General features: G+C 48.0%; 2 protein-coding genes across 2 annotated transcripts; one reads left to right on the forward strand and one right to left on the reverse strand.

The window, feature by feature from the left end:
* The first annotated feature begins 746 nt into the window (after positions 1-746).
* Positions 747-8,323, forward strand: LOC143427204 (uncharacterized). Its single transcript, XM_076901134.1, has 2 exons — positions 747-6,390; positions 6,459-8,323. The coding sequence occupies exons 1-2, from the start codon at positions 747-749 to the stop codon at positions 8,321-8,323; spliced, it is 7,509 nt and encodes a 2,502-aa protein (XP_076757249.1).
* Positions 8,324-10,119: 1,796 nt separating this feature from the next.
* Positions 10,120-11,344, reverse strand: LOC143427730 (uncharacterized). Its single transcript, XM_076902137.1, has 4 exons — positions 11,002-11,344; positions 10,892-10,935; positions 10,330-10,595; positions 10,120-10,270 (listed from the first exon to the last, which is right to left on the reverse strand). Exons 1-4 carry the CDS (start codon positions 11,045-11,047, stop codon positions 10,162-10,164), a joined length of 465 nt encoding a protein of 154 aa, XP_076758252.1. The 5' UTR covers positions 11,048-11,344; the 3' UTR covers positions 10,120-10,161.
* Positions 11,345-13,405: the final 2,061 nt, after the last annotated feature.

Here is a 13,405-nt window from a genome sequence, read left to right on the forward strand (position 1 = left end):
TCCTAACGTCTAACAGTTCCATAGCCGCGCGCATCGAACCGATCAACTCGTAGATCAGCACATCTCGAGTAGACGAGTATCAGAAATAGACAGTCGAGCGGGATGCTCGCGTTAAATCCCTCCGCCCGGCGTTATTTCCCGAGCACCACTGCCCCAAGGCTAATTGGCTCATTAACTGCCCGCGCGAAGAAGGAAAACCGTGTAGAGGCGTACCCGACCGGTGCGACTGGCTCGTATACTTGCTCGTATACTTGCTCGTAAAAGAAGCGTACGATTCAGCCTTGCGATCGAAACGTTAATAAACAATCGTCTGAAAAAGTACCCGCGACACCAGCCAGCCTCTCATGCGTGACCACGAATACTCTTCTTCTTCTTCTTCTTCTTCTCCTGCTCGCGAAGGTAGGCCTGGTTCAACGAAATGATTCTGCGAGCCTTTGTCCCAACGAGCGTGAAGGTAAATGCGTTTACACCCGTTAGACCGCGGACTCGATTCCCTCGTAACCCCGTGGGGGGGCCCCGCGAGACGTGGGGGACCAGCGTAAAAATGGAAATTCCCGGCAGTTGCCCATGGCTCGCACATCCTCGCCTTATCCCCCACGTCTCGTTGCACCGTGCACGTACACGCGTATCCTCCTCCGTTCTACGTACCGCGCGATGGTGTACGTACACGCCATACTTCCCCGCGGCTATGGCTGACCATAGGCCTGCTGAGAGGTGGCCGAGACATTCGCCTCTCGACCGCGACCATGAGAGCACCCAACCCGCGACGCCCACCGCTAACGAGTACCATCCGTATCTTCCCTTATTCGCTGCTCTGTTCGTCGCTGGTGCTGTTCGTTCTCATCGGTGCTGGCGAGCCGCGGAGTGTCCTGGACGATGAGAAGGGCCGGGTACCAGCCGGCGAGGCAGTCGTTTCGGTAAAAGATGGCGGGGCAGCTTCTGAGGCGCTGGACCAAGTGAGGAGGACGCTGGCGGATTCGCAGGGCTCTGAGTTGGAGAAGATCGTGTCTGAGGAGTCTGGAACGGAACAGGAGAAGGTCTCGTCCCAGAGACCGATCGTTGCTGGTCGAAGCGACGAGAAGGAGGACGCGTCGGGGTCCGATAAAGGATCCAGCGCGCGGAAGGAGGACGAGAAGAGGATCGATGTGGCGAACGCGGCTGAGGTGAGTGAGAGCAACGAGCCGTTGAAGGAGGACGACGAGGACGCTAGTGTGGCGAAGAAGCGACGGAGGAACGACGTGGCTCTCAATGGAAAGCCTGAGGACGAGAAGGAAGAGAGCTCGGTCGCGAAGGTCGACGAGGCGAAGGACCAAGGCATCAGACGGTTCGACGTTGGAGTAGACGCTGAAAATGTCCCCTCGGAGAGTGAAGGGACAGTTCGAACGCCTGGTAAAAAGGTCCACCAGTCCGTGGAAGATTTTCTTAAGTACTACAGGAAATCAGGCAAGATCGAGGACGATGATACCAGCAAGAGCGACGAGGATGTCTCGTCGAACGAAAGCTCGGAGTCCGAGGGAGACAAGATCCGATTCAGTTCGAAATCGAGGCTCAAGAGTTCCACGGTCTACTTGAACGCGGAGGAGAAGAAGATACCGAACGGAGAACAGCAGTCGATCGTCGAGGGGCAGATAAAGAAGCTGATATCGATCCGTGACGACGCGCTGGGCGCTCAAAAGTCGGACCAGGCGGACGAGGCCAAGCTGTTGGGCGTGAAACAGGAAGTCGGAGTAGACGACGTCGCCATTACGCAGGAGGAGGCGCAGATCGAGCGCAAAGACAAGGTAAACGACGTTACACCAGACCTTAGGCAATTATTATCGAGCGATGGTAGTTTTCTTGAGAAAGTCAAAGGTCAAGCCTCGTCTCTGCGTGAGCAGATTAGAAACAGAACAGAGCAGACTACGGAAGTTCTTCCGTGGTTCTCTAGACTTACGGAGAACCAATTGCTGGACACATTGGAGCAGTTAGTAGAGTCAAAGAAGCTGGAACCTTCAGACTCTCACACGAATGATTTCAAAGGGCTTGGATTAACCCAAATCCAGCTGCGGATAATCAAATGTGCCGAGCAATTGGTAGCCGTCAGAGATCGACAGTCGTTCATTGCCAATATCGTGGAGTGCATTCGTGGGCTCGACGTTCTTAATTGCGTGCGAGTCTTCGTCTGGCCTATTATCCTGCAAAATGTCCCAGCGTTGCTCAACTTACCCTTAGAGTTTAACTTGTTTCAGAGCGACAGGCAAAAATCGGCGAGGGCCCAAGACCTTCAGCTCAGACTCCTCACGCCGGACAACATGGTCTACAACATACTACAAGACGTTTTGCAGACGTACCCAAGCGAAGAGCAGCTGGTATCCTTTATCGACCCGAACGACGACACCCTGAAGAAGCTGCTGACCCCTGAGCAGCTGAACATCCTTCAGATGGTCGAGAAACTGTTGCCCCAGACTCTGCGCAAGGAGTACACCGACAGGATGTTCTCCTGCATCAGACGATACGAGTACTTCAGCTGCGTCAAATACTTCGCCTGGCCTCTGGTCAAGCAGTACTTCCCGGCGCTACCAGTGTTTCCGGATTACCAAAGCTGGTACCCAATCATCAACCTGCCCTCACCGTATCCGATCTTCCCGTACCCTGGCTTCTCTGAGGAATTAGGAGAAATATCAGAAGTGGTGGAGGCGGACGCGACTAGAACGAGGAAGCCCAGACCGGAAGTGATAATCTTCCAGGCCCTGCAGAACACGTTGAAGGAGCAACAGCCGCGCGTATCGACCTCGCCGTCGTATTTGGACCAATCGAGGGACACTTACGTCGCGTTGATACCGCAGGACCAACTGCTGACCATCAACATGGCTGAGCAATTGATCCCTGCACCGAACAGGCCAGAGTTCATCCAGAAGACCGTCAGGTGCATGAAGGAGTACAATTACGTAGCCTGCTTCAAGTACTCTGCCTGGCCTACCGTTAGACAGTTCATTCCCACTCTGCCAGACATTTCCAGCCTGTTACCAGACCTCCAGGTCCCTGGAGTGCCTGACATTGCCGCGTACGTTCCAAGGATACCGAATTATTCGAACCTGAAGTACTATTGGCCGGTAGACATCGCGGCTCAAGCGTCGAAAGGACCGTGCTCAGAGTTTCCCACTGTGGATGACATTCCAAAAAATTTGCGGACTTCGGACGAGATCGAGGTGAACATCTTGGACATACTGATGAAGGTGAGGAAGAACGTGGACCAGGTTAGAGAGACACCATCGTACGCGGAACGAGAGAACGCGATACCCGTGACGATATTCACCACCAGACAGATAGACATCCTGCGACTGGCGGAGTATCTGTTGGCACCTGCAGCTCGGCCAACTTTCATCGTTGATTTTCTAGATTATTTGCTAAAGGACAACAACTTCATCAACGCCGCCAGAGACGTGATATGGCCGACAGTTGCTAAATACGTGCCCAGTTTGCCAGAGTTCCCTCAAGTAAACTACACGGAGGATCGAGTCGACCTGACAAGTGTCGCGGATTCTCTGAAGAATACAGGTAACTCGATCAACTCCGCTGAATCAGTGCAGGAACGAGGCATCCCGGATGCAGTAAAGGAGAGAAAGGGGATTGCGATTGTTCAAGGCGAAGAGTCGCGAAATGGAGTCGCAAGCGTGCCACTGATCAGCGTAACAGGCACCAGATTCGTCCCAATATTCACAGACCTTCCTGAATCGGTGATCCTCAACATCCTCAGGTCTGTTCAATTGCAGTCGCTGAAGACCACTGAAGTCTACTCCTCGATCACGAAGAACCAACAATTCCTTGACCTGATCACTGAGCAGCAGGCTTATATCATAGGCATCGTGGACGTGTTGCTGCCAGAGAGCAGCAGGCCCCAGTTCGCCAACACGATGCTCGACTGTCTTCGCAAGAAGAACTTCCTGCTGTGCACCAGGGACGTGATCTGGCCGACGCTCACGCAGTACGTCCCCTGGCTGCCAAGCTTCCCTAATTTTGGTATCCTAGGTGTCGCATCTCCTGTTAACGCCAGCACTCTGGCAGCCGTTAATCAAACGCTGACTGAATCTAGCTCTGGTGCAGCGCAATTGTCTGAGACTGACGTGAAGACTGGGCAACATGGAGACACCACTGTAACCATAACTGACACCAGATTCTATCCAATTTACAACGAGCAACCAGAGACTGTTGTATTGAATATTCTCAAGGCCGTGCAACTTTCTATCCCAAGCTTGCCTGGACCACCAGCGCCAGCGAGGACGCAGGAGCTCTCTTCGTTGCTGTCGGAACAGCAGGTGAATATTCTGCAGACCGCGGAGAATTTGCTGCCCACTTCGATCAGAGCTGAGTACGTCAATCAAATTGGGCTCTGCGCCAAGGACAGGAACTTCTTGGACTGCCTCAGGGAAATAATTTGGCCTACGATCGCTAGGTATTACCCGTGGCTACCTAGTTTCCCGAATTTTGGCACTCTTCAGAATATACAGCGCATTCCAGTCGTTGTGAAGACTACACCGAACGATGGCAATGTTGTGATCATAAATGACGCGAGATTCCTGCCACTTTACAAAGAGTCACCAGAGATTGTCGTTTTGAATATCCTCAAGACTGCACAGCTTTCTATTCCAAATTTGTCTGGGCCACCAGCACCAGCTAGAATACAGGAGTTCTCTCCATCGCTGACGGAAGAGCAGGTGTATGTTCTGCAGGCTGCGGAGAACTTGCTGTCCTCTGCAGATAGGCCTGAGTACATCAATCAGCTTGCACTCTGCATCAAGGAGAGGAAGTTCTTGGATTGCCTCAGGGATATAATTTGGCCTCCCATTGCAAAGATTTACCCGTGGTTACCCAGTTTCCCGAAGTTTAACGGTATTCAAAATGCAGAAGGGGGTCTGATTCAGCTCCCTGGAGTTTCTCAACCTTCTGGAGGTCCTCAGCTTGTAGGCAGTTCTCAGCTTTCTGGATTATCCCAGCTGTCTGAAAGTTCTCAACTTTCTGGATCATCGCAGCTTTCTGGAAGTTCTCAACTTCCTGGAGGTGCTCAGCTTCCTGGGATTTTACAGCAGCCTGGAGCTCCTCTGCTTTCTGGAATTCCCCAAATTCCTGGATCTTCTCAGCTGTCTGGAAGCTCTCAGCTTTCTGGTTCATCTCAGCTGTCTGAAAATTCTCAGCTTTCTGGATCATCTCAGCTCTCTGGAAATTCTCAGCTATCTGGGTTATCTCAACCTTCTGGAATTTCTCAGCCCTCCGGAGGTCCTCAACTTACTGGAATTCCCCAAATTCCTGGAGGTTCTCAGCTTGCAGGCAGTTCTCAGCTTTCTGGATCATCCCAGCTGTCTGAAAGTTCTCAGCTTTCTGGATCATCGCAGCTTTCTGGGAGTTCTCAACTTTCTGGAGGTGCTCAGCTTCCTGGAATTTCACAGCAGTCTGGAGCTCCTCAGCTTTCTGGAATTTCTCAAATTCCTGGAGGTTCTCAGCTTACAGGCAATTCTCAACTTTCTGGATCATCTCAGCTCTCTGGAAATTCTCAGCTACCTGGATTATCTCAACCTTCTGGAATTTCCCAACCTTCTGGAGGTCCTCAACTTTCTGGAATTCCCCAAATTCCTGGAGGTTCTCAGCTTGCAGGCAGTTCTCAGCTTTCTGGATCATCCCAGCTATCTGAAAGTTCTCAACTTTCTGGATCGTCGCAGCTTTCTGGAACATCTCAGCTCTCTGGAAATTCTCAGCTACCTGGATTATCCCAACCTTCTGGAATTTCTCAGCCTTCCGGAGGTTCTCAACTTTCTGGAATTCCCCAAATTTCTGGAGGCTCTCAACTTTCTGGAATTTCCCAAATTCCTGGAGGTTCTCAGCTTGCAGGCAGTTCTCAGCTTTCTGGATCATCTCAGTTATCTGAAAGTTCTCAGCTTTCTGGATCATCTCAGCTGTCCGGATCGTCCCAACAGTCCGAGGGTTCTCAGCTTTCTGGATCGTCTCAGCTATCTGGAATTTCCCAGCTTCCCGGAGGTGCTCAACTCCCGGCAAGCTCTCAGCTTCCCGCGTCGTCTCAGCCATCCGAAGGTTCCCAGCTCTCTGGAAGTTCTCAGGTCTCTGGATCGTCTCAGCTATCGGCGAGTTCTCAAGTTTCCGCAAGTTCGCAGCTTTCTAGTAGCTCTCAACTCCTGGGAGCCGCTCAGCTTTCTGGCGCTGCCCAACTCGGCGGACTTCCTCAGCTCTCCGGCAGTCTTCAGTTCTCTGGTGCTTTGAAGCCGGTATCGAATCTTCCCCAACTGCCTCTGCAACTTGGCGGACTCGTAGCCCAGGCGTCCCAGAAACTACCGCCTCTTCTACGCTCTGAGGCTCAACAAAGCAAATCACTAGGAAGCACGTCGACAACACCGTCAGTAGGTGAATCCATGGTTAACTGAAACTAGCGTAAAACATCTGAACGTACAGCTAACCCGTTCGTTTTTCAGGTACCGAAGGGATCGTCCCAGGATACGCAGGGCAACCGCCAGGCATCCCCATAGACATCTCGAACGAGAGAGTCCAGGTACCAGAAAACGTTCAGCGGCAATCAAAACCCCAAACAGACACGAAATCGCCGACAGAACTCAAGACCAGAAAGCGTAGAAGTACCATGGACATTCTCAGCTCATACTACGACGCGGAAGACGCACCTGATATTTTAGAAACATCGTCATCAGCACCCCAAAGGTTCCCAAATATCACGGAATCGGAGTACCTTCAGCTGCTGATCAAACTCAAGGAGAACGCAAGACTCGCCAGCGCGAGTGTCTCGAAATCGCAGCAGTACATCGTGGACACTTTGAACTCGACCACGAGGAGCTCTCTGACAGCGGACCAGTACGAGATCCTGAAGATAATCCAGGACCTGGACGCCCAGCCGTCGAGCAAAGGGATCACGCAACAAGTGGTGCAGTGTATTCAGTCCCTCAGTTTCATCAGATGCCTGGGAATCTTCATTTGGCCGATCATCAGCAGTAATCTGCCCTCTCTACTTCCGTCGTTCCCGTCGCTACCATCGCTACCAAGCTTTGGCATCCTGGGACGCTCGTTGGACAGCGAGGACGGCCAGCTGCAGGACTTCTTCGGAATGTCGACGAGCGAGGTCGAGAAGGAGCTGCTGGAACGAAAGGCGACCATCGAGAGCTACTTGCTGGACTCGTACAGAAGACTAGCCGAGGACAAGTTTCAGATCGACGTGGGATACTTCAAGATCAAAGGCTACGGGAACAGCGAGCTGGGCATCAGTTTCTCTGGCTTCAGAGAGGCCAGAGGTGCCAAACTGAAGGACAACAAGAATCTCCCTAGCATATTAACGATCATAAGCGACATCATGGAGGAGGTTCTGGATCAGCGACCTCAAGGTGAACGGTCTAAGAAGGAGAAAGAGAAAGAGAAGAGAGAAAGAAGCATAGAAGACTCGAGAGAAACCGAGATCCAGTTCCTGAAGGACAGCGAGGAGTATGTGGACATAAAGAGGGCAATGAACGACGACGAGATAATCACGATGTTCTTAAACAAGATCAAATCGAACGACTCTGAAGCTGAGGACGGCAACGAGAGCTACTTCACTGCGGATGACGCTTACAACGCGTTTGGCGTTCTGTTTGGCACGAAACTGCACGACGTGGAGACGCTCCATCAACAGCTGCGAATCATGTCGAACGGTGGTTCGATGGACCGCACGAAGGAGGCGGACATGGCCTTGGAGACTCAGAAGGACCCAGAAGAGCTGAGAGTCTTGCCTCTGAAGAGCCGGGTGATGTACGACTTCGACACGGAATCGTACAGTGGTCGAGGCGAAGAGAAACAGCGAGAGAAACGAGCTAAGAAGGTCTTCGAGTCGTTCCTGGAGTTCCATCGAGGCAAGTATCTGAAGGACTCCGACGCGGAGAGCTTCGAGACTGTCGAGGAGAATAGGATCGTCGATGAGGAGCCTGAGAAGAACGCGAGGTCGAATCTGGTTCTCCAACTGCCTCGTCTGCACGACGAGATCGTGTCCAAGAAGATGACGAGCTTGATGACCGACTTGGGCAGAGGTTTCAAGACGAAGATAACGCAGATGATGCCAGGATTTGGTCTGATCTTGTCCTTCTTCCTGCAGATGGCGCTGGCTCACGCTAGAGCCGCTGCATCGATAGCTGGCATGATCAGTAACATTGCTCTAGGCTCCGCCATGGTCGGACTAGTTAGAGACTCTCTATTCGGCTCGAACAACCAATCGAAAATCAAATACGTCTACGATAACGATAAAACGGGGCCAGGAATCACCTGGCCTGCTCAATACGAATCTGGTTCTCATTATTATGGGTAACAATCGAATTCTATGTTCGATATATAAGTAGAAATGTTGTAAGCGTGTGGCGACAGCGCGATGCTCGAGTGGGATTTCGTTTTGTTTGGAAATGAGAGATTTAGAGGTGGGCATTGGCTCGCTCGTGAGCAGAAATGGGCGCAGTTTCGGTTAGTTTAATTGCTAATGAAGTCGCTTCAAGTGGGTCTCGTGGAATTAGTGGTTTTAATCTAATTAATGCGCCCAACTCTGTCTGGCGGCCATTTTCCACGCGCTAGCGCAGGCCTCCGGGGACGCTGATTACGATCGTATCTACCACGCTAGAATCGTAACTATTAATTGTAAGAGTTAAGACTTAAGCTTCATTGTTCTAGGGTTCGTCGTATTTCCACTTAAAGGCTGAATCACAATGAACGTTCCATTGGGCTAGCTTTAATTTTTCTTCCGTACATGCACGACGACGACGCTCGTCGATGCTCTTCTCAGTCTTCCTGGAAATGGATCCGCGTCTGAGAGCCAAAAAACGAACGAATAAAAATCCAATTGTATACGCGATCTTTCTTTTCTCTCTTTCTGTATTCTACAAGATGGCGTATATAATTAACCCTGCTTCGATTCGATACTTCAAAGACTCTTCTCTGACGATAAAAAAAAGGAAGCTTCCAATTGTTTTCTCGCGATCGAATTAAAATCGATACCGTTTTTGGCTCTCAGCCACGGAAATACTTATTCGCGTACACTTTTTTTTTATAGCACGGACTGCAGAGACTCGATTGTTAGTTAGAGAGAAAATGTAGCGCGGAATCAGCGAAAGGGTATCACGGTGGAGGGTAATAATTATTCCTTTCTTCGTTGCGCTGTCTTCTCATATCGATCTCTATGTAACCAGGGTGCTCAAAGGCAACGCGTACTATAAAACACATAGCTCGTAGGACTCTGTCAGCGATTCTTATTAATTACGTTTAACAGAAATAAACGCCTGGGAATCCTGTACGTGACGCTCGTTTCCTTCGCCCATCTGTCATGTTCTTGCGATTTTCAAACACAATTTTCCATTTAAATTAATTGTACTCGCGTGGAGCTTATTTTGGAAGAGTGGACAATCTTTTTTTGCGACAAATCGAGATCAGATGATGTTTAAGGGTTGATTGTGGTTGAGGATTCGTAAGATTCTCCTTGGTTCTTCATGCAGACTCCATTGTGTCTGTCTTATACTTTTATGAGTTATTCAAAATTAGATGGAAGTAGATCGTTTGATTTATCGTTATACAGTGACATTTGCAGTAATTTGTGAATAGCATGCAATCGTTTGTAAATATTTAATAGTTAATATTTTGAAAACAACGGGAAAGGTAAGTGATTTTTTAAATAATATTATACATTTTCAGACTATAAGTAAAATTTAAGAAAATAAACTATTCGAAATTGCTGGTAATCATAATTTTTCGCAAGATCAGAGAATTAAATTACGGTTCGTTACGTCGATAATATGTTCCACTTTCTTGCTCTTCTTTTTCCTTCAACGATTATCAACGATGACAATGAAAGAAACACATTCATTTTAAATATTCATAAGAATTTTATCCGTGTTCGCAACAAGCCATTAATTCAACGCCTGGCACGTGTCACATGCATATTTCATAAGCTAATTAGAAATAATCGTCTATTTACGCTCGTTTTTTCAAGTCAATTATCGACTACGACAAATAAAACCTAAAGACAGAAAAATTAATCTCTATGCGATTATTACTTTCGATTAACCATTGTGCAATGCTCCATAATTTTATCTTTTTTATTTAATAAACGTAAATGCGCTTCAAGCGCCGTGCAACTCGATTCACCTTCGTTTTTAATTGCAATCACGTTAGCAAAAGAGGCAGCACCGATGGCACTTCTTCTTTTTCCTCAGATTTCACGTAGTTCTCGTCTGTCACTTCCATGGAGTACGGTAATTCGTTTAAGTAGAACCTGATATATGAAAAATGATTAAATAATACCATGGAAATATTACAATTAGCACGATTTACCATTCGTTCGCGTGTTCGCAATCGACGTTCCCTTCGTCGCTGCAGACGCGCTCCCTTTGATCGAACAGCGTGTTGTTCGGACAAATCATGGGAAAACCTTTTCCAGATTCGTCGCAGGCGTGGAAAATTCGACAGTCGTAGTCCAAATCTGCGTACAAACCAACAGGTTTGCCCTCGCAAGAAAATCGGAACGTCAGGTTGTTGAAGAGATCGAAGTCGCTGGGCTCTCCTGAGAAATTCTCGTACGTCTCTAAACGATATCGATCCTGTCGAAGGAGATTTTCTTTTCAAGATTTTCTTCGATCATTGTGTCAAGAGAGTGCAACAATCATCTAAAGATTGAAGAATTGTTTTCAAACAGGAAAATTAAAATTGATAAAACGTCACATAGTAGGTCAATTAAAATATTTAAATATCAACTGCATAGAAATTAATTTTTTCTGAAGAAAATTAAGGAAGAAAACGCAGTTTGAAAAACAATTAGAAACCATAAACAATTTTTCTCAGATGATTATGAACAATTCATTTTATTTTGAATTTTAAATTAATTAGAAGATCTTACGATGTAACCCAAAGTTGGCGATGCGACGACAGAGATCAACAATCCTGCGAATAAGAATTTGAAATTCATTTTTTGTTTTTTAAGGAATTACAAGAATAAAGTTTACTCACGAGTCATTAGAAGTTGCTTGAACAGCGTTGTTAAGGAACGAATCATGCTTCGAAGAATTCCAGAAAGCACCGCCGAGACTTTTAACGATCTCAGAGCACCGATTCGACGCTCATCCGCGCGATAACTGCCTTTGAGATTGATTAAACTTCTGGTTCCCGGACAATGCCGTCCAGAGAGTGCTTGTCGACCTTAACGAGCGCGTAATCTCTCGAAAACCGTGACGGTTGACGGTGTTCCTCAATTATAGACTAAACGATCGCTAACCGGGATATCCGGTTGTTATTTTTACGAATCTCTAATCGCGATCGCTGTTGCTCGCGGTCGAGAAAATAATGTCCTCGTTCCACGCGTGGTTAAAATACGTGGACGCGCGATTTGCATAGTATAATGCACGCATGGCAGCCATTACGAGGCGATCGTTAGATCGCTCGAAACTCGCAGGACTGCTTTTGATTCATTGACAAATAATCTTGGCGCAGTTTGCCGATTAAATTGAATTCGATTAACATTTTTCGATCTACGTTTATTATTTACTGAATCCGTTTATCGTTAATCGTTGTTAGAACAGTTTTAGTAAAAGATAGATAATTGCAGGATGCAAAAGTGTAATTAACTGTAATGAATTCGAGATATTCAAGAATTATGGAAAACTGCGCGTGGACCGCGTGTACTTTTAGTTTTCATTATTATATATTATTTCTGATTATCAGTGCACCCACCCCCTATGAATGACACGATCGATATGAATCTTAATTGCGAAGTGTGAATGGAAATTGGAAATTTGTTTCTTCTGATTCCTGTTGCAATTTGAAAATTAAATTAAACTCGCAAAAAGTGCAGTTCAACGTTGAAAATAATTTCGCAAAAATCTAGAAACCTCCAGCGATGCGAAGCAGAGAGAAGACATGTCTTCTAGTTAAAGGTGCCCACTGTTTAACAGAAAAGCAGCACCCAACAGAAGGTGTGAAACAAGGACAGTAAATTGCGTGACAAGAACGGAGATTAGTACACCATCTTGAATTTATACTAGGTTCCGTTTCCGTTTCGGTTGCTTCACAGTTAACAGGGACGCAAACCTGGCGAGAAAGTCTGAAACGAGCATGGACGTTAAATTAATTCGAGGGAAGACAGTAACAGCTCGTTTCCTGATTAACGCCATCTATTGAACGTCTAATTTTCGACTGAAAATCGCGATTTTCCACCAGGAACGCAGAACGTCTGAGCAGGTCCTACAATTTCTACTTATGACGCCACAGAGAAGGAAGACGAAGAGAGAAAGAGAGGGAGAAAGAGAGAGAGAGAGAAAGGCAACGAGCTATCGATTCTTCTGCTTCTGCACTCTTGATACCCCCCACCAATTCGAGAAAATTATCCAATCACTGGCTCCCCAAATTGCCCAATTCGAAAGAAAATGAAAAAAATAAATCATATGTCCACAAAAATGCCAAGCAACTAATTCGCCATTAGTCACTTATTGCTTCAGAGAGCTGAAAATAATAGTCGTTCGTGACCCAGCAGACTTTCACCTCCGTTAACCAATCGCAGCGACCGTTTCAAACTTTCTTCTCTCGCTCGCGCGTTACTGTTATACAAAATTAAACACAGCTCCATTCGTGCGACTAAATACGATTTCACAATAGCGTTCAGTCGATGTTTTCCAAAATTATCGCGATAATTCCAACAATTATAAACAAGAAGGAGAAAGAGAAGAAAATCGTGTAGAGACCGATGAAGGAACCGAGTGACCATTTTGGATACGGTCCTGGGAGGCAATCAGCCAATCGAGTGCGACCGTGACGTCCACAGGCCGTAGAAATGTGCCTGTTCCCGTGGCCAGAGAGCCGTGAGTCCGCGAAAGGACAGCGCGTATCAACTGCCAATGAGGGAAGCCTCGAGAGGCCGCCTTTCTCTTCGGCTCCGTGCTCGCGGCTCAGTTTTCACGGCAGCCTCATCCAGGAACCACTCGCAGAGAATGCCTTGAGGACGGAAACGCGGTGATACGTGGTGCAGAAACACGCGAGACTCCCTTCTACTTGAAACGTAATCTCGTTCGCCGTCTCTTATTTTCGCGCGCGCGAAACGAACGTCGCTCGCATCGGCTCGACACTTGGTCGAATATGTGACTCGAGGACCCGTCGCTGAAAAGCGATCTCTGCTCGTGCTTTCGAAAGGGCCACCCGTGGACGGTAAGAAGGTACTTTTTCGTCTGTCGCCGCGATCGACGCCTCGAATTTGAACGATTTTCAACTCGAACGGAAATGGGAGCGCGTTGACGTTTCGCGCCGTTCCACGTGCGTCTCCCCGTCATCTGCTGTGCGGTGAGTGGTGACTTCAACGCATGGGTTGCGAGTAACTGCGTTGCGTTAGGGCGTTGCGCTGGTGATTTCAACTTTCCTCGCGATT

The sequence above is a fragment of the Xylocopa sonorina genome, chromosome 9 (genome assembly GCF_050948175.1).
Source record: "Xylocopa sonorina isolate GNS202 chromosome 9, iyXylSono1_principal, whole genome shotgun sequence".
NCBI lineage: Eukaryota > Metazoa > Arthropoda > Insecta > Hymenoptera > Apidae > Xylocopa > Xylocopa sonorina.